Here is a 22,422-nt window from a genome sequence, read left to right as displayed (position 1 = left end):
TATTCTCTGTTATTTGCTTATATGATTATTTTATCAAATGCCAAGAAATAGGTTAATTTTTTAACCCTTTAAAGCCTGAACCATGAAATAATTGCCAGAAAATTAAAGATTTTGGAAATCGAGTGATTATTAAACCTTCTGACAAAGAATTAAAAACAAAACACTGATGTATGTTTCCAAAACTCATGGATCAAATATTTGGGTTTAAAAGGTTAATTAAAAAACTAATCAAACCCTAAAGATACTCAGTACAACTGAGTGAACTAAAATGCTGTTGCTAATTATATATTAACAGATTAATTTCTTTGGAAGACAATATTTAAGATGTAGTGATTGATAATCAATTTGCACAAGAGATCCTTGGATGAAGAATTCAAACAATAAGGGAGGACAAAAAACAAGGACTTAGAAAAGGAATTTTTTTTTTATTGATGTATTAAATAGAGATGGCACGATACCACTTTTTTATGTCCGATACTGATACCGATATCATAAATTTGGATATCTGCCGATACCGATATGAATCCGATATAGTGTTTTTTAATCAACAAAACTGTTTTTTAAAATATCTTGCTGCATTTTGCAAGTCTGCAAGTTCATACTCAAGTTTAAAACAACAACTACACTAAAGCTATTCTGTTATACCTGTATACAAAAAAAATATTTCATAGTTCAGCAATACTGATCAATCTAATAAACTTAGACCTACACCATCCTCCCTATTCTGGTATTTTAAAGAGTACTTAGCGTAAATATTAAGCAACCTAACTAATAGGGTTCCAACTCCCAGCAACAACAAAAATAAATAAATAAAAAATAGGGAACCACCCCTCACGCTCCACCTCATGATGCTTAATCGACGTAATCAACCTTAATTTGATGCAGTGTAAAAAAAAAAATGCACAGAAATCAATTATTTTTCAAGAAATATTAAATAGATTCAACATCTTTCTTCAACAAAATTGCAGACTGCACAGATGGTACCTTCCCAAAGTAAAAAGTACTATAGCTTACTAGGGTATATATATTAGACTTAACAGTTACTATATACAGTAATTGACTTCTATTCATTTTACATCAAATTAAAACTTTGGGTGTCAGATAATTATTTATTAAAAGCTCGACATTTTAAATGAGAATAAGAAAGAAAAGTATGTCTTTGTGCCCCCTTTTCCCAGTTAATGCCCTATCGGCCCCCCTGGCTAAACTTTGCTAGATCCGCCCCTGCACAGTTACCAGCCGTCAGCTACATAGAAAAAGATCCTGGTGTAGAAAGAAATATTAAATAAATTCTAACAACAGCTGATCAAGCTTAAACGTGCTGCTGTTGTTCAGCCGCTGGTTTCCTCTTTCTGGTGCAAAGTGGACCAAAAACAAAGAAGAGAGACGGACTCCCCACAGAAAAGCCGATCAGCTGATCATTAGCAGTTTCACGATTGAAGTAGCAGCCGGAGAGCGAGAGGCAGTCGCTCGTTAAGCTTAACGTGGGAATGCTTTACAAACATTCAGAGATGGACTTACACACTTGCTTTACTTCTCTCGGGGATAACTTTGTCGGAGATGAAATGCCAGGTTGCTAGCGAAGCTCCACATGCTATCCAGACCAGTCCGCATGCCACAGCTGCTCTATCACGTGATGCATACTGCTCCGACGTGCTAACGTCGTTCTGAGGCGAGTTACAGCGTGTTGCAAGTTTTGTGAGGTGCTTTCGTGATATTTAATGGATCGGATTACATTTTTTATTTTTCTCCGATATCCGATCCAGTAATTTAGGTCAGTATCGGACCGATACCGATACGTAATATCGGATCGGTCCATCTCTAGTATTAAATGGGACGTCATTATTCTGGTAATGTATGTTTTTTCCTGTTCCTGTAGCCTAGCTGTTGTCAAAAGAAACATAAATAAAATGCTATGATGTAACCCTTTAAGACTTTAGTGTTACAAAGTTAATAAACTTGTACTTCTTATTTGTAAATCTGAACTTCCTGTCTATAGATCAGAAATGTTGAAACCAACCAGTGTATGGACAACATGGGGAGAAAGGAGAACGAGAAGGTTGGCTTTTTCAACTGCCATGGCATGGGTGGAAACCAGGTGAGGAGATAACAGGAAATACTGTATTGAGAGTATTATGCTTAATTGTGAAAAGAAATACTATTGTCTATATTATAATAGAATTTGCAAATGTAACTTTAAATCTGAATGAAACTAAGCACAGCCTTAAGCGTTCTACTTGGGTAGCAGCCAGGTGTTGCTAACTAAACATACTTGATTAATTGATCATTAGCAGGTGTGAGCACCTCTATAATTTGCTGATCTGGAGCATTTAGGTGTTAACACAATGTTCCCAGGAGTAGACATGCCAACAAATTTACTCCAAGGTCAGGGCATGTAATACTTAAAGATATTTAAAGCACAATCCCAAGAACTAGATCTCAGACCATCCAGGCTTTAATTAGCATGTTAAAGCCGAAGGACTGAAAAATAAAATGATCACGGTGTTGCAATGGTCCAGTCAAATCAGACCTCAACTTGACTGAAATGTTATGGCAGGAGCTTAAGAGAGCTGCGCAGAAACAAACTTCAATTTCTCCACAGTGATTCGAGAGAATGATGATTTCAAATTATTGCTCATCATTTCAAATTATTACTGCTAAAGATGGTTCTCCAAGCTACTAAATCATGGGGTGTACTTAATTTTAAAGTGCAGCCTCTAGCAGTACATTATCTTGCCCAAAAACTTGACTTCAGGTTGGAAGCAAGGAGTGTGTTAATCTCCAACTTCTAAGTCAATGTGCAGATTTTCAATACAATGCTTTCTCTCTCTCTCATTTCTGAAGCCCAGTGTTGATTAGACTCAAAGATTTCTAACCCAGAATTCACTTTGGTCCAATCAATATTCTTTATACTCGAATCTCATTATAGTTTTTTTTCTGCAGCACACAAGACAGAATATCTGTCCAGTCTTGTATAAAAAATATCTGTAGAACATCCTGGAAATGCCCAATAAAGTACACAATAAATTTTTAAAAAGCTCTGGAGTGTAAATAAAAACAAAAAGTAAAAAATAAAAAATAAATTAAGGTTTAAAAAATATTTACAGTTTAGTCATCTATCCCTAAAACCCCTTACAATACTGTTGTTTTATTTTTTGTGATGTTGATGTTACTGATATTTTTCAAGAGCTAAATAAAACCTCTTCCTGTAGGTGTTCTCGTACACTGCGGATAAAGAAATCAGAACAGATGACCTCTGCCTGGATGTCTCCCGCCTCAACGGGCCTGTTGTCATGCTCAAGTGTCACCACATGAAGGGCAATCAGATGTTTGAGTACGATGCTGAGGTAGGATCTGTGGCCCTTTTAGGATCCAAATAATTCAAAATAAGGGTTCTAAAGCAAGTGGCCATTCTTTTCCCCTGTTCCTCAATTTAATGTTTGTACCTTTACCTGTCAAAAGGTAATTTCATGAGCAATAGGACACTGAGGATCTTTGGTCGTGGGAAAACTAGAATGACTGTTTTCTGCCACAAGATGGTGCTGTGTGCTGTTGTTGTTGTAGTTTTTTTTTTTTTTAAAGCACCACGGAAGTTGAGTTGCTATTTCAACCCAGCAGCTGTTTCTCTTTTCTCGTCTCATTATGTAGTATGTTGGCAAGTGGGAATATGATTTTGAGGTAAGCTGTTCAATTTGTCCCTCCTGAAGTGCCACATTGTGATTTAGTATTGTGAGTATGAGTGTGTGGACGCTGAAGTGTTAGTGTTTAGTACGGTAGATCGTTTATATAAATATATTTTTTGGATGTGTACTGAAGTCTTTTTCTACATCGGTGACCTGGAATCACGCATTGCAATTTATCCTTTTATATTTTGTAGACAAATATATTGTATGTGCAGCAGAACAATCAAGTCACCAAATAATTTACATCGCAGAGAGAAACTGAAGTCTAACCTATAACCCCCCCCCCCCCCCCCCACCCCAAAAACAAGCAAACAAACCAAAACACAAGTATCACCTACAAATATCAAAGACAAATGATTGCATGCATTAGGTGCAAAATGGTGAGGTGAAAAAATAATAACCTTATGTCTTTTTTTTTTTTCTTTTTTTTTCTTTTTTTTTTTTTTTTTTTTTTAGCTGTGTTGCTCATTACAGGTATTTCTATATGTGTATATATGTATGTATCAAAGTCTTTTCCTTTTGCAATAGCACTGAATTAGAAAATATAATTGACAAAGCTAGACGCTGCATATTGAACACCAGGGTTTCACTTTACCTAATATTCCTGGGTATGCAAGCAGTAATAAGCTTGCATTTTTGATATTCAGTCAAATGAAGAAACAGATGTTGTGGGCAGGAAACAAAGACATTTTGAATCTCATAGGAAAACTAAATATTCTTCTCAAGCCTTGTTTCCTTAGAATACATCAAAATACATTATGGATTACACAACTCAAAAAGCATTTTTATATGAACAATTTTTGCATTTTTAATCCTCTGGGAGATGGTTAGACGAGGCAGCGTCGCATGCAGAGTTGTCTATGAGTGATTGAGATGTCCTATCACTGACATGGCGGTATGACAAAGTGAGGAAGCTCAGAGGCCTTTCCATCGAGCATTGAACAAATCCATGGAGAAATCCTTTCATTACACTTTGCTCTCAGTGTGTTTTCCTTAAAATGGGGGGGAAAAAAGAGAATAAAATGAATAATTCATAACGAAGAGGACCGGTCTCTGTTGTAAACAGCTCTGGGGTTTCATCGCTGTCAGTAGCCGGTGTTATTTTTAGCCCAGGTGTGACTGACAGGGACTGAATCCTGGATGACTACAGTACCATTAACATTTCATCTGGTCATCAGTTTCACTTTCACAGAAATACCTGGCTTCTCCATATTCCTCCTGTATTCATTTACAGTTGTGACCGACATCCACTTTCCTGTTCACCTACTCTGCTGTTTCAGCCAGCAATAAGTTCTATTTGCTGTGCTTTCCCTCGCATGGATATCCCACTCAAACACATGATAGCCAAAATTTCTAAGTGCGCTGAAGTTTTCACCAATTTATCTGTACTTTTTAACTTTGCTGTGCTTGTCAAGTTGTGTTTTAGCTTTAGTAGAGTCTAATTAATGTAGTTTTTAAACTTTTTTTTTTTTTTCCAGCCAGTTTTCTGGCTAAAGAAACCCAGAATGTTCTTTATTTTTTTAAGACTTAAAATATTTGAGCTAATCGTTATTTAATTCACACTTGAACTATTGCAGCAAAATGCAAGTAATGAGTTTATTGGAGATAAAGAGTTTGAGGCATGGATTGGCATATTGATTGAATAGCTATTTACAAGTGAGGCACACTAAGCCACAGGCTGTATCAGGGAGTAAAATGGGAGAATCAAATAGATAAACTCAAATTCCTGCAGGTAAGGGGCATGACATGACCGCGTTTCACCACTGTTGGACATTCTCTTTATTACGCTTGAAGCTCACACAAGTCGGCTCAGCTTCCCAGCTGCCAGCCACATACCAACAACAACAGCAACACCACAACAGGACTCTATACCGATCTTAAGTTGGCGAGGCGTGATTGCGATCCTGTGCAGCTGGGTCCGCTTTCCCTGCCGACCACGCCCTGCCACGAATTAGAACATAGATATTTAGTAAAAACATGTCATCTAACTTTTTTTTTTTTTTTTTTTTTTTTTAAATTGTCCATCTCGTTTTATAAATTGCCCCCCAAAATTATTTGCATTGTGCTAATTTTGGCAAATATCGTCTGCCTCATTGTAAGGACATGTTCAAATTGTTGATGTGGTCATTTTCTCAGGGGTTTGAACTTTGAAACCAACCTCCTAGACTTTCAAGTGGTTGCTTTGGAGACAGCAACCAGGCCTGCAACTACTTGCAGTCAGTTGCTGACCCCAAAGCCACTTTGTGCATCAAGATGTCTATTAAAAATAAGTGGGTCTCCTATCAGACTGTCAACAGTCTGCCATTGAATGGGGTCAAGTTGGCAGTTACATGCAATCTGTGAGAACAGAGGGATTCACTGTGATAAATCAGCAGAATATGGCACCTTTATATTAAACATTAAACTGTGATGTAATTGCTGCAGGATGGCAGTTTAACTAAAGAATGACATAGGCACTCTGCTTGCTTTTATATAGGAATTTAACCAGGAGACTTTCAATGGGCAAGCGCTTATTGGTGCAAACACACTCAGATTCATAAATGCAGACAGATTTTAATGTGTTGCCAATCTGTCTGCATCAATGAGATCTGCCTACAAGTGATTGTTGCTACTGATTTGATGCAAGGAGGTTGCCATCCTGTTACCTTTTTTCGTGGGTGACTGAGCCAATAGTCACATGAATAATTTGAAACATGACCCATATCGCTTATGAAGATATGGTCCATCTAATAACTAAATAAAACAAGAAATGGACCAAATAAGTCAGACATTTAGTCAGTGTCTGGGAAAGTTTACTGCGAAGAACAGACGCATCAGTTTAAGAATTACTTTATGACTCTGACTTACCTTGAAAACCATCTGTCCCTTTTCCCTCCTGGCTCACTGCAGAAGCACACCTTCCTCCACATCATCACCCAATCATGTCTGACCATCGGCCGTCTGGAGGACGGCACCTATGGCCCCACTGTGGAGTACTGTAACAACAGTCCAATACAGTCGTGGATCCTCCACAACTACACTCGTCTGGAGGTCGCTAGACACCTCTACTTCAGTCCCACGGATTATTTTCTCTAAACTCAAGTCTGCTCTCGGGGGCTACGGGGGGCGTGAGGTGAGCAGATTAGCACAAGTTAGGTGTAGAATTAGAGGTTGGTGGTCATCATAGTTGCTCTGTAGCAATGTAGTTTCACACTGTTAGAATTCACTAGACCTGTTTGGGCTGTAATAGGCAACTTTGGCTGTTTTGAGAGTATGTTTGATTTTCTGATTTTTGTCAGTGAGAGTAGACTTGTGGTTCTTCCAGGTGTACGCCTGAATGTGCATGTGTTTTAGGAAGCATTAACACTTTTTTGTTATTGGTGACCTTTCAAGGGGGGAGTGCACAGAGACGTGGGAAGAGCTTCATTACACAATGACAGATGTCCTGTCAAGATGCTTCTCTGTATAAGATGCTATCTGGAAGACCTTTAGCTAATCTTTTTGCTAAATTACATCTCAATTGACATTTATTTTCCAAAATAAATATTATATTTTGATGTGAAAATTCACTGGCTGTCCCCTGGACTGCCTGCACATGATGAATGATGGCCGAGATGGAGGACGTGCTTATTTTTAGCTGATTATCTGCATGCGGAGCTTATTCAAATGGGCTCGCCATTGTTTACAAGTTCTTTTGAAGTGATCCTTCATTGTGAACCCATCTTTCATGGCTGTAGTTGCTCAGGCCACTCTCTTATTGGCCAAAAGCAGCTGTGTACACAGTGTTCCATGTACATTGTAAAATGCCCATTATCAGTGTTTTTTCACCACTAAGCCTTCTTATTTACATACTTTTGTGAGGAATGTTCTTCAGCTCAGCATTTCTGTCCATTTCGGAGTTGTTATTTTCCTGCCTTTTCGAGGCTTTGTGTCTGTCAGTCATTCTCTCTGTAGCCAATTCTGTTCTGTTGAGTAATTTGGAGTGAACATCTCAGAATCCTGTACTGTTGTATCTCTCAAAACGCTAAAGAGCAATTTCACTGTAGCATGCCACAGTTTCTGTGTCCAAGCAGGGCAAATTGGGTAAGGAGCTCCCGGGACTGCTGGTGTGTGTCAGAGTTGTGGCAGTATAGTGACCTGCTGTTAGATGGCCTGATTTGCTGTTCACTCTCAGACGTCCTCCTAGCATAGCAAGCAGAGAGGAGCACGTACACAAGAGAAGGGCTCCATTAAAGCAAATGACACTGTTGCTGAATCTGCCCTGAGATACAAAAGTATCTGCTGTGTTTGTATCCCACAAAAAAGCCACTCCTCTATCTAGATCCCCAGCAGCAAGCACAGAAGATCACGTCAAAACAAGAACCTCTCTGCCTTTCAGCAAGTCCAGTGTGCTGTGTGGTGATAAAGAGGATGCTATTCCTCAACCTGGGTTATGGTTAGAAACGGTCATCATTTAATTAGCTGGTCTCAGCTGTGCACACACTCGGTTTCTTGCTCTGGAGACTGTGCTTGGTTTGCTGGGAGGAAGATGGGAGTTTTCTCTGCCCCAAAGCAAGCATGAAATAATTATGAGCAAAGGACAGGGCCTCCATATTTCGAGTAATTTCATTGAACATGGAACTTTTTTCTTTTTCAAATCATACTTTTCTTGTGCCACATGTTCCCCTGGAGTAAATTTAGATTTTGAATGAAAGGAAAAATAGTATCTTTATGATTTAAGGCTGTTTAGAAAGGCTTTGTAAATGATTATGCCCTGCGCATGGCTCAAAAATGTAGTATTCATTCAGTCTGGATTAGGAAAAAATTGTTGATCTTTGCTTCTTTTTTATTCTTCTTCTCAATAGTTTAGGAAGAACTTTGCTATGAAGTTACAACTACTATTAAAGAACTACTTTTTAAATTAAAGTATAGTGTAGCACAAGCTTACTGTTCTTTTCCTTTGTTTTTAGACAGGTGTGTGAGGTTGTGTGCCACCTGCTCTCTTTGTTCTCACTCTGTTTGAACAAGTGTGCCCTGTAGGGCAGTCTGCAATGTGTACTTCAGGAAAGGTGTGTGTGTGTGTGTGTGTGTGTGTGTGTGTGTGTGTGTGTGTGTGGCTGTGTTTGCATGCACTTCTTTGTATCCAGGCAGATAGTGTTGGGCCCTTGTGTTTTATAGCTTGAGATCAAACATGGCCTGAGCGTCTCCGTGAGCTCATTAGTCTGAATATCCTCTGTTAACTGTCAAAGCACAATCTTGTTTTAATGAAGAATTATGCCTCGATTGCAGAATTTAAAAACCCCCAAATCATGCTTAATGACCAGTTTTTATGCCATGATGTATTTTTAGGTTACTTGTTCACCTGCGTTTTATTTTTTATGCCAATATAACATTGTGTTAAGCTGCAAACTGCTAAACCTGAGGCTATCTCTGTTTTGGTTTTCATTTATACGCTTATACATTTTCATATATTACATGGCATCTTTGTAGCTCCTAACATAATTTTCCCAATTTCTCTCGTGGCATTGTTTTTCTCTGCAGAGGCTCTGCTTCTCTTTACAAACCAACTCTCAAGTCCCCTACTCCTCTGCATGTGATCATTAGGATGAGAAAAGCAACTCAAGTGAGGAATGAAATTGCGGAAGCATGTTACTACTGAGGGTTTAAACATAAATGGTTAATCAAGGCTATTGAGGGCTCTCTCACAGTTGTTAGTGGGGGGTGTTATCTCTGGTGACGTGTGGCAGATAGCCACAGATTCTCTCCTGTGGTACATACCACTTGTGTGGTGCTTGAGTTCGAGCTCATCACAACAGGTGTGTTATTTCCAGTCTGGTCCAGTTTGTCCTGTTTTCTAGCCTTTCTGGTTTCCACGAAAAAGCATCACATAGGACAGACACGAGCGATGGAGTGGAGCAGGAGAAGGAATACTGTAATTACATTAACGGGGACCCTGTTCTATTTAAGTGTCTTGATGAGCTATGGCAGTGACAGTGAGCCAGTATGCACAGTACCAGATCCCTGAGAGTGTAAATGGTTTTCACTCATCATTATTTTACTAAAATGTCTTTCATGAAGAAAGCCAGTTAATCAGTCATTGTCACCTGAGCCCAGTTAGACAGAGCCCAATCCAACTTGTCCCACGGTCAATTTAGTTAGCAGATGATGGCATATTTGGCCTGTGATGTGTAATGAAGCCACTGTGAGAAATGTAAGGTTATTAAAATACTTCTATAATGATAAGCTTTGCAGTTACACACCTTCATTAGTTCTGTACAGGTGTTTTTACTGGTATACAATGCTGTGCAAGTCTAGAGCAACCTCTTATTTCTTTATATTTTGCTAGGAAAAAGGGAACTAAGTGCAGTGATTCTCAAAACATGCAAACATACATAGAAATACAGTTTATAAGGCAACAACAGAGTTTGAGCAATTGCAATGAGCTTGAAAGTCAATATTTGGTGTTACTGACTTTATACTTTAAAAAAATGACATGGAAGCTGCCTAAGACAGTTCACTCTGTGTTAAAGTAGTCTTTAGGAATAATTCTCAAGGCCTCTTGAAGGACAGTCAAAGCTCTTCTTTTGTTCCGTGCTTTTACTGCATTGCAGTGTGTTTGAGTCCACGCTGAAAACTGAAGCTGCTGCCAATCAGATGCCTTATAGTTGTTGGTGGGTCAGAGTCTGACTTTACTTCTCGGTGTCAATAATTCCATCTATTTTGACAAGGTCCCTAGCACCACTGGCTGAATTGAACCCCCAACCATGACCGATCCTCCGCCATGTTTAATACATAACTGTGGACACTCCCTGTTGTACCTTTCTCCTGAACTCCTCTGTTCATGATGATTTGAACCTAAATTTTCTAAACTGGATTTATCACTCTATAAATATAATTTGGCATGTCTTGGCCTTTTATCTTCTCTGCCTCAATTTCAAACAATTTCTTATGATGTGTCAGTGAACAAGAGATGGATCAGTTCAATGGCCAGATACATCTCTCTGGTTCTGTGTCAGGTCTTTGCTGGATCCCCCCCCCCCCCCCCCCCCCTATTTTATAAGGACACGACAAATACAGTGAATCTGCTGTAGCCACTTCTTTTGTCCTTCACTTGTCTAGTTTCCTCAAAAATTTTAAGGACACACTGCACACCCTGCTCAAATATGGCAGGTTTTCTGCTAATAACTCTTTACAAATCACCTTGTTGGTAGGGATGGGTACCGGTGTCCGGTGCCATGATGGCACCGGTTCTGACATAAACGGTAGTAACCAGACCGAAAAGCAGCGCACATTTCGGTGCTTTATTACGGTGCTTTATTTCAGTGCTTTATTTCCTGAGCTGTGATACACTTTAGATTCTAGCCAATCATTTTACGTTTCCGAGGATAGTAGGCGGGTCCAGGTACCTACGTTCTTTTAGAGCAGAGCTACAGATTAAAAATGCCCAAGGCGAAGCGGTCAAAAGTCTGGCTGTACTTCACAGCAAAAGATGCAAACTCAGCAGCCTGCAACAAGTGCTTTAAGCTGATACTGTGATACTGTCAAAGGAGGTAACACCTCAAATCCGATGAAACACCTGGCGACGCATAGCGTTTTTTTTTAAAAGCTGAGAAATGCGCCGTATTTGATAGCTTGCTGCGAGACCTCACACCGTGCACATCTACTGCGGGTGTGGTACCTGTTATCGGACCCGGAGCAATATCCCCCAAAAACCCGAAGAATAGAGTCCTGGCCCCTAGCCCTGCCAGTGTAGCAGAAATGATGACGGATGATGATGCAGCAGCAGCCGTTCTTCTCTGCGTGAGTAGCTTAATGTTGTCCGTGTGTAATTTACGTTGAGTAGGCTAACCACGTTATTACATTAATGCATTGTTAAGGAAGAAACGCTTTTATGAGTTTTATGTTGCATTAAAGTATATGTTCATATTTTACTCTTATAGGAAAGACTTGCTCCTTTGCACAGATACAACACCCACAGCTTTGTTCGCAGAAACAGGAAGCTGACCCCGTGTCATTTACAGCAAAGAGATTAGCACACACACGAACTTAGTGACGCATACACCCACACACACGTATGCAAAATTAAAGGAAACTGCTATGCTTGTCCCACCCTGCTACTATAAAAATAAACGAATACTGCAGCTCGGTGTGACTCTCTCTGAGTTTCACCCGTGCCGCACGTTATCAGTATCAAGTGTCTCAGTGTTGTTTATTCACCTGACTGTTTGTTAACTGTAAATCTCTGACATGCATGTAAGGTGAACTAGCAAACATCATCATAGCTACATGCGGCTGTCTTCTTGTTTGATGGCAGATACTCCCTTCATCATGGCCAAAAAGGCTAAAATGACCAAAGAAAAAGTGGAAAACAGTTAAACATGAGAGGTTTTTTGGACAAAGTTTGTGTTTTTTCCATTGTTTAAGCACTGCTTCCAGCTAAGAGTGATACCATATATGCCCCATAGCTGCAGAAAAGGCTAACATTGTTATCTTTTTACAAAAAACAGCTGAACATGAGAGGTTTTTGGACCAATTTTGTGTTCTCCATTCTTTAAGCACCGGTTCGAGCACCGTTTAAGCACCGGCACAGTTTCAAAAGTACCGGTTTGGCACCGGTATCGGATAAAACCTAAACGATACCCATCCCTACTTGTTGGTGCAAAAAATTTAATGCTGTCAAACTGTGTTGTCTTTGAATCAGCTGAAAAATGGCAACAAATTGTGGTTTTTTTTTTTGTTTTTTTTTTGTTTTGTTTTTTTTTTGTTTGTGACACACTGCTAATACATGGACTGGTTCTTATATAGGTTTTTTTCAACTCTAACTGAGCACTTAAAGTGCTTTATACAACTTGCCTAATTCACCCATCCATACAAGCAACTTGGATTTACTATCTTGTCCAAGGATATTCGGCATGCAGACTGGAGGAGCCAGATATCGAACCACCAGCCTTCTGATTAGTAGATGATCTGCTCTACCTCCTGAGCTACAGCAACCATAGTAACAAAAATGGAAAATTTTTATCAGATTTTACACAATTTGCAACTGAGAGGCGGTCATTGTGGTGTACTGATTAAGGCACACACAATCATTAGGGTAGAGATATTTGTTGCAACTAATGTCACATTGTAACCTTTTTCTTCTCCTCGTGATCCCTGGTTACTTATGTGTTCTGAAAAAAGATGCTGCTATAATGTGTCGCATTAACAATAAAAACACAGTTTATCCCAAGCATGGTGTTGAATAAATAATCGTGATGTGGTCAGTGCTAACAAGCACCAGCAGTATTACTGCTGGTGCTAATGGTGCCTATTATACTGTAGCACTTTGATCAAAAAGTAAATATAATGAGCTGCAGTGTTAACAATAAACTCTTTTTCCTAGGTTATTTTAATAATTGGAATAAATAAATATTTAAAACTTATTGTTCCTGAGAATGGACCAGATCACCACATGTATGTGATAAGGGTCACTCAGAGGAACAAACATTATTATCACCTCACATCGCTATCATTTCAGCTCTTTGGTTTGATTTTCTGGCCTGCAGTGAATGGTTGGTGAAAATTAGGAGCTACAGGACCGGATCTTTTCCTTTGTTGATGGCACAGACCAAAACAGAGATAAAAACGGAGTATAAACAGACCCTACATTAATTTTTAAAGCTGCTTTGTAATTTCGGGATGTGTAAAGAATGTGTTATTTACATTCGTAATCAGAATATAATCACTTTTTTAATGGTCCAAAAATCAGCTTTAAAGACTAGAAAACGCCTCAGTAGACCTCCTTGTTAAGGTCAAATGTATGCACAGGTCTACGTTTACTTTGTATGCGATCCACTTGTTCATGATGTGTCTTCACCTGCTATTCAATGAACATACAGGAGTTTGCAAACCTAAACATAGTGATAAAACTGAAAACACTGTAGCGAGTTTGTTGCAGTGGTTTTAACATTAAAACAACTCCTTTTCCCATTACCACTGAATGTGGGGGGGAGTTGGCTCTAGAGAGGTTGATGCTTTTGAAGCTCAGTCAATCACAGAAACATCCTTTTGTTAAAGTGCCAATGACAAGTTTCTCCCCCGACAGGAGCCTCGATTTCCACAGCGTTTCACAGTGAGAGATGTATTGTATGAGGGGTAACCCTTTTTTATGTTCCTTATTTTGTCATTCTGTTTTTATTGTTTTAATAAATGGTGCAGGCACAGACTTAAGTTTATTTACTGGGTCAATGGTACAACAAAGCTGAAATTTGGGAAATTGGTAGTTAAAATGAATCTGAGGGTTGGTTTGAGTGATGCGCATAGATTCAGCTTTTCTTCAGACCACAGTTGAAGCAGTGAGGCACTGGCAGCTGACACTGATGCCCTCAGTGATGACCTGCATCTTTGAGAGTACATGACTGTAAAACACAGGGGAGGTTGGTCTTCAACTTGTAATTGTTTAATGTCATGCGTATATATTTACATCAGTTGTAACTGCCTGTTGTTTTGTTTTTTCATCTTTTCTCTCCAGCGACTTACTCTGCTGCATGTGAATAGCAACCAGTGCTTGGACATGCCCTCTGAGGACGACAAGATGGTCCCCACATTGAGAGACTGCAATGGCAGCCGTTCCCAGCAGTGGCTGCTCCGTAACATGACCCTTAGCGTCTGACTCTTCACCTCAGTCCTCTGTCGTTCTCCACCCAACCAGTCCTGGCTTTCCTTACCCTCACCAGATGGCTCTTACCACACATCATGCACCTCTTGCTTTTACATCCTGGCCAAGAAATGCAGAGAACTGGGCAGCAGCGGCTTTTCTTCCATTTGATCGTATTACAGTTCAACACAGGTTTGAGGATAAACTGCACTGGCACCTGCATTTCTAAAAATATGATGAGCTGTAGCTTTGGGAACTTTTACAGATCTGAACTAGGATAATGACGTATCGGGTCGTGCATGGAAAACACTCACATCAAAGGAGTCACACTGTGATGGACACCTGCTAGCTGTGAATCTGCTGCACTGACTGCTGATTAGCTTCTGGAAAAACATAAACAGGAGACCATTTGTCATTTTCTGAGACGTATCTTTGCAATGGTTGAGATTCTATAACCACCACTGTATCCAGACAGGCATTGATGTATCTACTATAGGTACAGTTGTAAAAGAAAACAGCTGGTTTGCTGCTCATTCTCTTTTCGTGTCGGTGTCTACTGTGTCTATGCTTGAAGCAGAATGGTGGTCATTTTAACTGCAACTGTTGACTAACATATGGAGATCAGCACTGATAGGTGTTACCCTCTTAAGGTGATTTACTGAAGGGATAAAGTCGTAGCCCTGTATAACCTACAAATGCTTTTCCTTCTTCTTTATCAAGCCCACTGTAGCATTAGCTATTTAGGACGTGTCTTTTTATCACGTTTCATGAGACCGTGTGGTAATAAATCTGCTCGAGAGAAAACGGAAGCCCAACCTTAACAAACTGAACAATCAAATTTCAGTTGAAGCCCTGACACCCATATCAGTTGTTACAGTTTAACTTGAGAGGAGTGCCATTTTTATGAAGATCCCTTAAACTTGGTTAAAGAGTTGTACTAATCTCTTTAAAGTTTCTAGTACTGTGCAGAAAGTCTTGAGCCACCCTTAACTTCTTGATATTTGCAGTGCTTTATTGAAGTATGCAAACATACATGGAGATGCAGTATAAGACAAAACAGTTTGTATAATTCTAGGGAGCTTTAAAAAAAATCAGTTTTTAGTATTCTTCAACACAGCCTGAACTCTCTTAGGCAGCTTTCTTGTAACTTCCATAAGTAAGTCTTCAGGAATAGTTCTCCAGGCTTTTTAAAAGACATTCAAAGGTCGTCTTTGGATGTTGGCTGCCTTTCTTTCCATTCTGTCAAGTTGATCCCACACTGCTTTATTAATGTTGAGATCCGGGCTCTGGGGACGCCAGTCCATGATTGACAGTGTTTCACTGTGTGCTTTTCTATCCAGGTATGTTTTTGCTACATTGGCGGTGTGTTTGGGGATGGTGGATCTAAATCTGATCAATTTTGATGAGTTTTGAAGATCCCCCAGTAATAGTGGCTGAATTGCAGTCACAACCATGACAGAGCCGCCACCTTGTTTTACAGATGGCTATAGAGACTCACTATTGAACCTCTCTCCTGAATGCCTTTGTTCATAGTCTTGGTTTAAAGAAATTGTGGGGAAAATGTTTTTGCAACAGAATGCTAATAACAAAGCGCCTAAAGATACCCCCCCCAAAGAAAATGCAAAATCCCCCCAAAACATTAGTCTGAAAATGGTCAGGTGCAAGAACTTGTCTGAAATTAAAAACAACAACAAAAAAAGCAGTCAATGTCCAAAGACAAAATTTTAAAGATTCAAATGATAATTATTGCTCAAGACCACTTTAAAAATTGCATGAAACTCTAACTACTTTGGAAGCAAAGCAAAAGGAAATGAGGGGCAACTCGAGACTTTTGCACAGCACTATACCTGAAACATATCTTTGAAATTCCAGGTCGGTTGTTAACTGACGCAGCTGTTGATGTTCCGTATTACTCCAACAGGAATTACATCATGGAAGTTAATCTATTACAGGTGATGAGAAATATGATGTTGGTTTTGGACTAGAAATACAAGTGATACATTTTGAATGAATGTAGATTTTAACAGGTACTTTTGAGAAAATCACACTGTAATATTATAGCTATCAAAACATCATTACATCAAAAAGATTATTTTTAAGTCTGTTTCCATATGATTTCAAATTCTTTCCATAGGAGATATCATGACATATCCGGGTGCAAATCTTTCCTTATAAAAGTTGTTACATGTTTGGTTTTTAGTGATTTTGGATGGTTGAGGCGTTTTATGTTTGAAAAGGATGGTTTGAGATAAAATATTGCAGCTTATTGATATTAAATAATTACCATATCTCATAAATAAATGATACAAAGTCTTGATCATTGCATTAAGTGAATATGAAGTATACCAGTACTCATCGTTACCTTTACAGATATCTTTCACCACATTCGGCAAACAAATTGTATTGTACATAATGCTGTTCAGATGTATCTAGCACCATTGTTGTTATATATACAGAACCAATTATTTTTCTAAGATGCTGTAAAACTGGAATATTCTTGCAAAACATACTGAATGATGATTAAACGAAACCACGTGATAGATTTGGAAGTAATAAAAACAGTGCTGACTGTGGGTTTTGAAATTGTGCTGTGTTTTGGAAATCCTCATTGGTCCCACAAAAACCAATTCGGAGACTATCTGAAGGACTAAGTACATGAGGGGTGGGGTATACTGCCCATGCTGCTTGAATACTGAACTGATGCCAGGTGCCTGCTTGGCATTCAGATTGAAAACCAGTGACCTCTTTGATATTACGCACACACATTTATTGTTTTTCATTATCTTAAAGTGCATGTTGTTAGAACAGGAATGTAATGTTTCAATGTGTGGGTTGCACATTTGTCATCTGTTTGTACATTTCGCTTTTTTTTTTTTTAAATTTTTTTTTTTTTGTAGAAAAAATAAAACTTCTGAACATAAAATAATGATTAGCTTCACTGTTGAGCACCTGACAGCTTGTCGCACCAAAATATACGGTTGATTAATAAGCTTTTAAGGCCTCACGTACATCTCATTACCCGGGGTTACTCTGTCCTTTTTAAATGTAGCAAATTGTACCGTCTCTTTTATTATGAGCTAGAAAAAAACACCAATACAACAGGATACTATAAGAGTTACATTGTAATGAATGTTAGTTGTTGGTTTTTTGCTTTATGTGTAAAGGAGTTTGTCATTATTCTGTGTGCTTTTAATCACAGAAGGCTCGACCTTTCAGGTGACTATGAAAAAGTCTGAGACACAAAATTGTTCTTTTTGAGCAAAGCTTTGAAAAAATAAAGCTAGCAGAATACCCAGCAGACACTGGACGTCATGAATTATACAACTTTACTAATTATTATTTGGAATATTCATTCATTTTTCTGATTTTTGTTCAGTTGATTACTTAACGGCTTAGCCTTGAAGCCTTAAGTTGTTGAAAAGGACAGCATATATTTTTAATATTTGTTTTCTATACTCAAACCTCTTACAGGCAAAGTTGTCTGAACAGCAAGTCTGCACATTTCAGAAGCTGGAATCAGGAAAAAAAAAGGCTTGATGACTTACTCAATAAATGTCAGGCTTATTGATTGGAACCAGGATTTCCAAAGTGCTGCCCACAGTCCAGTGGCCACCATGATATAACACAAGGTAGCATTTCCAACTTCTTCTATTATAGCTATCAAATCAGGCTTCATAATAGACTTCATAGCAAATCATGTTAATACTTTCAAGAACAGCTGGTGTCAGTCTAGTCACCCAACTAAAAACTAGTAAAACGACTAAAAATGGCATAAAACACCTTCCTCACTGCAAATGTGTTTGAAATCGGCATTTTTATCCAGCACAATATTATCTGCTGCCACTCTTTGTTAGCACAGAGCGTAGGAATTAGAAAACGATTTGAACATGCTGACGAACATCCTTACACTCATCACTTTATACAGTAAGTTAGGCTTGACTAGTACCCACTTTTGCCTTGCGAACTAATTGAATTTGCTATTGCATAGATTTGTTTTCTGCACATCAATGATGCAACTGCCTCTTTCCACCACATGAGCTATATTAGATTGTAACCAGGTGCCTATGAAGGCCGTTTAAGTACAATGAACTGTCATGTTCCAGTTTGACATTGGACCAGAGAATTGCCGCTCACTTGGTGTTTTCTCTTTTTCGATCCATTCTCGCGAAACCCCAGAGATGGTTGTGTGGGAAAATTCCAGTACATAAGTAATTTCAGCCAACCCGGCGCCAACAACAACGCCATGTTCAGATGACATCTCTTCCCCTAGGTGATGCTCGATTTGAACTTCAGCCGATAATCCTGTCATTATCTGCATGCCTAAATTCACTGGCTGTGATTGGCTGATTAGATATGATGTTAGCCAGTATGTGAGTCTCAACACCTTTCTCACATCTACATGAAACAAAGAATCTCTGAAGCTAACTTTTTAACTTGTTGGGTATAGCATCATTAATCCAGCAAAAATATATATATATATATATATTTTTAATATAGTGCCAAATCCCAACAATGGTCAATACAAGTCACTTAACACTGTAAGGTAAAGACCTAGTAATACAGACAAACACCAACAATCAGGCGACCCCCTATGAGCAAGCACTTTGGCAACAGTGGGAAAGAAAAACTCGCTTTTAACAGGAAGAAACCTCTGGCAGAACCAGGCTCAAGGAGGGGCTTTGAATAAAACCTGACAGCCTCATAGAGATGTGTTGGCTCGAAGTGCAATCCAGAACAAAGTCCATGCAAAAATATTTGTACAAAAAATATAAAAATAGACCAATAATGAATATTGACTGTGTTGGGTGTGCTGATGTTCCTTGTTTCTGCTCAGCTTCGCATTTAAAGTACAGTGAGGAGAGTGGTGTAAGTCTTCATTTTTTTCATCAAATAAAAGAAAGAATAACCATTTAAGCATAAAATTAGAAACAAAAACTATTTGTGCCTAAAGTCTCATTAGACATAGTGGGTAAATAATAAACACTCATAGCAGATATACTGTGCATTTTCATTGTCCTCACTTATGGTAGCTTTTTGATCAGTATTTCTCAAAGCTCTCTAAGGTGCCCACTGCAGAGGTATTAACAGTTGTTGTTGTGGGGCTGACAAAACATCAGTGCCTCACAGCGCTCCCAGCAGCTGCCCTGAGGGGACTGACTGTGGTTTCAGACAGTTTCACACCTGTAGGAAGCGAAACCCAGGCTGGTTAACGGGCCCTGTGAGGATAAGATAGCGGGTTTGTGGGCACACCAGGAGGGTCCATTAAGGGGTGAGATGCTTTAAAATAATAGCCCTAATGGAAGCCTTATCTGTGGCTGTCTGCAGCTTTCTGTCGCTCCGGAAGGTAGAACATCCTCACGATGAAGACTCTGCAGTTCTCCGCTATTTAAAACATGGTCTTTTTTATGCTCAGGAAATACTGTATAAATAGGTGGTTTTATCTAGAGACCAAAGACCATATTACACCATGTCTAATTCCCCCATTTTACACAACAAAGTCCCTATTATTCCTGAGACTGTTTGTTTAGAAAACACAAGGGAATTATTTAATGTTTTATTCAAAACCGTGAATTCATTCAGAAGCCAAGCATGCACACTATAAAAGTACCTTTAGGTTTACAGTAGTATTTGTGTCACCAGCAAAATCAAATGAGTGCAAAGGAAATATTTAAGTTGCAGCACCGGTGTGTGAGACTTACTGCAGTGCATTCAGCTACATGTGGCAATAAAAGACGATAGTGTGTGATTTGTGTGCACTAAATTGTGTCTTGTGTGTTGCAGTTAGTTATAGTTAATACAAAAGTAACAGTATGAACAATAGAATAATTGTGTTGAAGTGCATAAATGTGTTTTAGTGGGTTATTATAAATAGTGCTATTAATAAGGTTGGTAAATGCCATCCTTTTAAAGGTAAATCCAAGCATTAACTTGAGTTTTTTTCCCCTTTAAATCATGACTACTGTTGCTTATAGAAAAGCTCATTTTTGTTTGTTGTTTTTTTTTCCTTGAGCCCATCCTGGTGGAATTTCCAAGGACGCAACAGGAGCGATTGAACCTCGTCTCCTTAAGTCTGATAGTCTCCCTAACCCGTTTCCATTAAACCATCATGACAAGAAACTCAACACTTTCGTGCCCTGACTTCAAATCCAAGGCTGGACATTTTGTGTCCTATCCCTCCAAGTATCTGCAGTTTGCTTGATTGTATACCGGTCTGCCTGGCTCTCCCCTGCACTATATATAGGTTTCCATCAACTAAGTGAATCCAATAATGGGTAGTAGAAGAGAGAGAGAGGGGATAATCAAACCTCTGAATGTGTCTTTTCGCCTCGCTTGAGACCAAAGGAGAAATCCTGCACTTAATTGTTGAGGGGACCTAAAGTTCCAGAGCGCCTACGTTGGAAAGCAGCTTTAATTAGACATAGTTTGAGGCTAATATCTCAGATGGGGTAACATCCACTGCCACAGGAGGCACCCACACACCCACACATACCGAGAATAATGTACAGTACCTGCCTGTAGATGTGCAGAGCCAGCCTAGGGATTCAACTGAGACATTTCTGATGTATGCTTGCCATCTCTTGAGTAATTTTTATTGATTTTCAGGGAGGAAGTGGCTCTAACAAGCTTCTCCTATGTGATAATCTCCTTTTCACGACGAAAGCAGTGATTAGGAGGAAGGGCCCCGCTGCTTTCAGCAGTAATTGTGTGGTAATCAATCATCAATCTCCAGGAGCTGTTCGACAAAGCACTCCTGTTCAGATGCTATTTTTGACCCAGGCAACAACTAATAAGGTCTCGCTTCAGCTAGGGACAGAAAAACCAACAGACGCAGAATAATATTCCCATTTGCTGTTCAGTGTACCTACAATTTTTATCTCTTTTTAAATCTATGATTGCGTAGCTGTAAGAGGTATGATAGTTTGTTTTGCGGTTAAATGTTGCCATCTCTTTCAATCACTGACAAAAAGCTGTAATGTCATTTGATTACCACAAGATGCTGACAATTTCATATGTCCCTTGGAGGCACCACATTGTGACCCAATTGCTTTACTCCCATTTCTCCACCAAAGCAAGGGCTGAGGTGGGTCTGAGGTGAATGTCATGAAACTTGGTGCAGAGGTGTAGCAAAGGAAGAAGCCGTTCAGTTTATGTGTATGGTTTGTGTCTGCAATATATCCTTTTCTTTTAAATTGCAAAATAGGGCATTGCCCCATGGGCTCATTGAATGCACTCCCAGGGTGCCCTTTTGTTTAGAGATGCTGCTCCTCTTATCCACCACATGGTTTTACATTACATGCCAAGTATAGAGGAGAGTCTGATAATGCTTCAGCATCCAATCAGCATGCTTCAGATCATGTTAAAGCCTAATCTTTGCAGGGAGAAAAGACATAGCACACATCTTTTATAAGAAGAGGATTGCTTGTTCAAAATTCAAGAAATCAATACTGTAGCAGCTAAATAAGATTACAGAGAATTTTTAGTGAGGAAGTCGTAAATTTGTGGGGGGCGTAGAAGAACAAATCCATCAAAGCCAGCATCAAAGCTGAGGCGGTTTTCCCTGCACTGTCTTTGATTGTAGAGATTATAAAGGAAGATAGAAAATAAGAGAAGATTGCCTGACATGATGGCTGATCTTCCGAGAATAACCTCAAGTGCTATCCTAGCTGATTTAGGGAGGGGGACAAATGCATCTAGTGTCCTACATTGGTCTGATTAGATTAATAAATCAATCCCATCCTCACCCGCCCATCAGGTTTTGCCCAGGCTATTTTTAAGAAATGGGTTACAGAAGATCATCAAAGTATTTCTGATCACTGACTAACACATGACACTAGCTGTTGCATAACTAACATTGCATGGAAGAAGTGCTTTTGGTGGAGAAAACCCCTTTTTCTTTGTTGAAGCAAAATGCACTACTTTTTTAAAATTCTCTCATTATTAGATGAGAACTTATCTGCATATATTCCAATTTAGTGCACAGAGTTACACATCAGCTGCCTCCTGGTGTGTGACAAGAACAAGCCCGGACTTTAACCTCTTTCTTGGATTTAGCTGTCACTGACAAGGCCTACCGTATGTGCTGAGCAGAATTAAGGAAGCGTGTCTGCAGGGTTGGGGATGCTTGAATGATGCTTCAATTAATGG

General features: G+C 39.1%; 1 protein-coding gene across 3 annotated transcripts in view; it reads left to right on the top strand.

Moving 5' to 3' along the window:
* The window catches only part of galnt13 (polypeptide N-acetylgalactosaminyltransferase 13), a 38,840-nt gene extending 21,990 nt beyond the window's left edge, over window positions 1-16,850 (top strand). For 2 of the 3 annotated variants that reach the window (XM_085434134.1, XM_085434133.1), the window contains exons 10-13: window positions 2,000-2,098; window positions 3,213-3,347; window positions 6,573-6,795; window positions 14,152-14,213. In XM_085434134.1, coding sequence (XP_085290260.1) covers window positions 2,000-2,098; window positions 3,213-3,347; window positions 6,573-6,758 — 420 coding nt within the window. In that variant the 3' untranslated portion in view covers window positions 6,759-6,795; window positions 14,152-14,213. Of the gene's footprint in view, window positions 1-1,999; window positions 2,099-3,212; window positions 3,348-6,572; window positions 6,796-14,151 lie in introns of all 3 variants that reach the window. The other variant, XM_085434135.1, reaches the window with a different exon arrangement.
* The last annotated feature ends 5,572 nt before the right edge of the window (window positions 16,851-22,422 follow it).

Source organism: Copadichromis virginalis, linkage group LG16, assembly GCF_057382275.1.
Source record: "Copadichromis virginalis isolate Kocher_CV1m ecotype Utaka linkage group LG16, C_Virginalis_male_GT1.1, whole genome shotgun sequence".
Taxonomy (NCBI): Eukaryota; Metazoa; Chordata; class Actinopteri; order Cichliformes; family Cichlidae; genus Copadichromis; species Copadichromis virginalis.
This window is presented reverse-complemented; position numbering and strand designations above follow the sequence as displayed.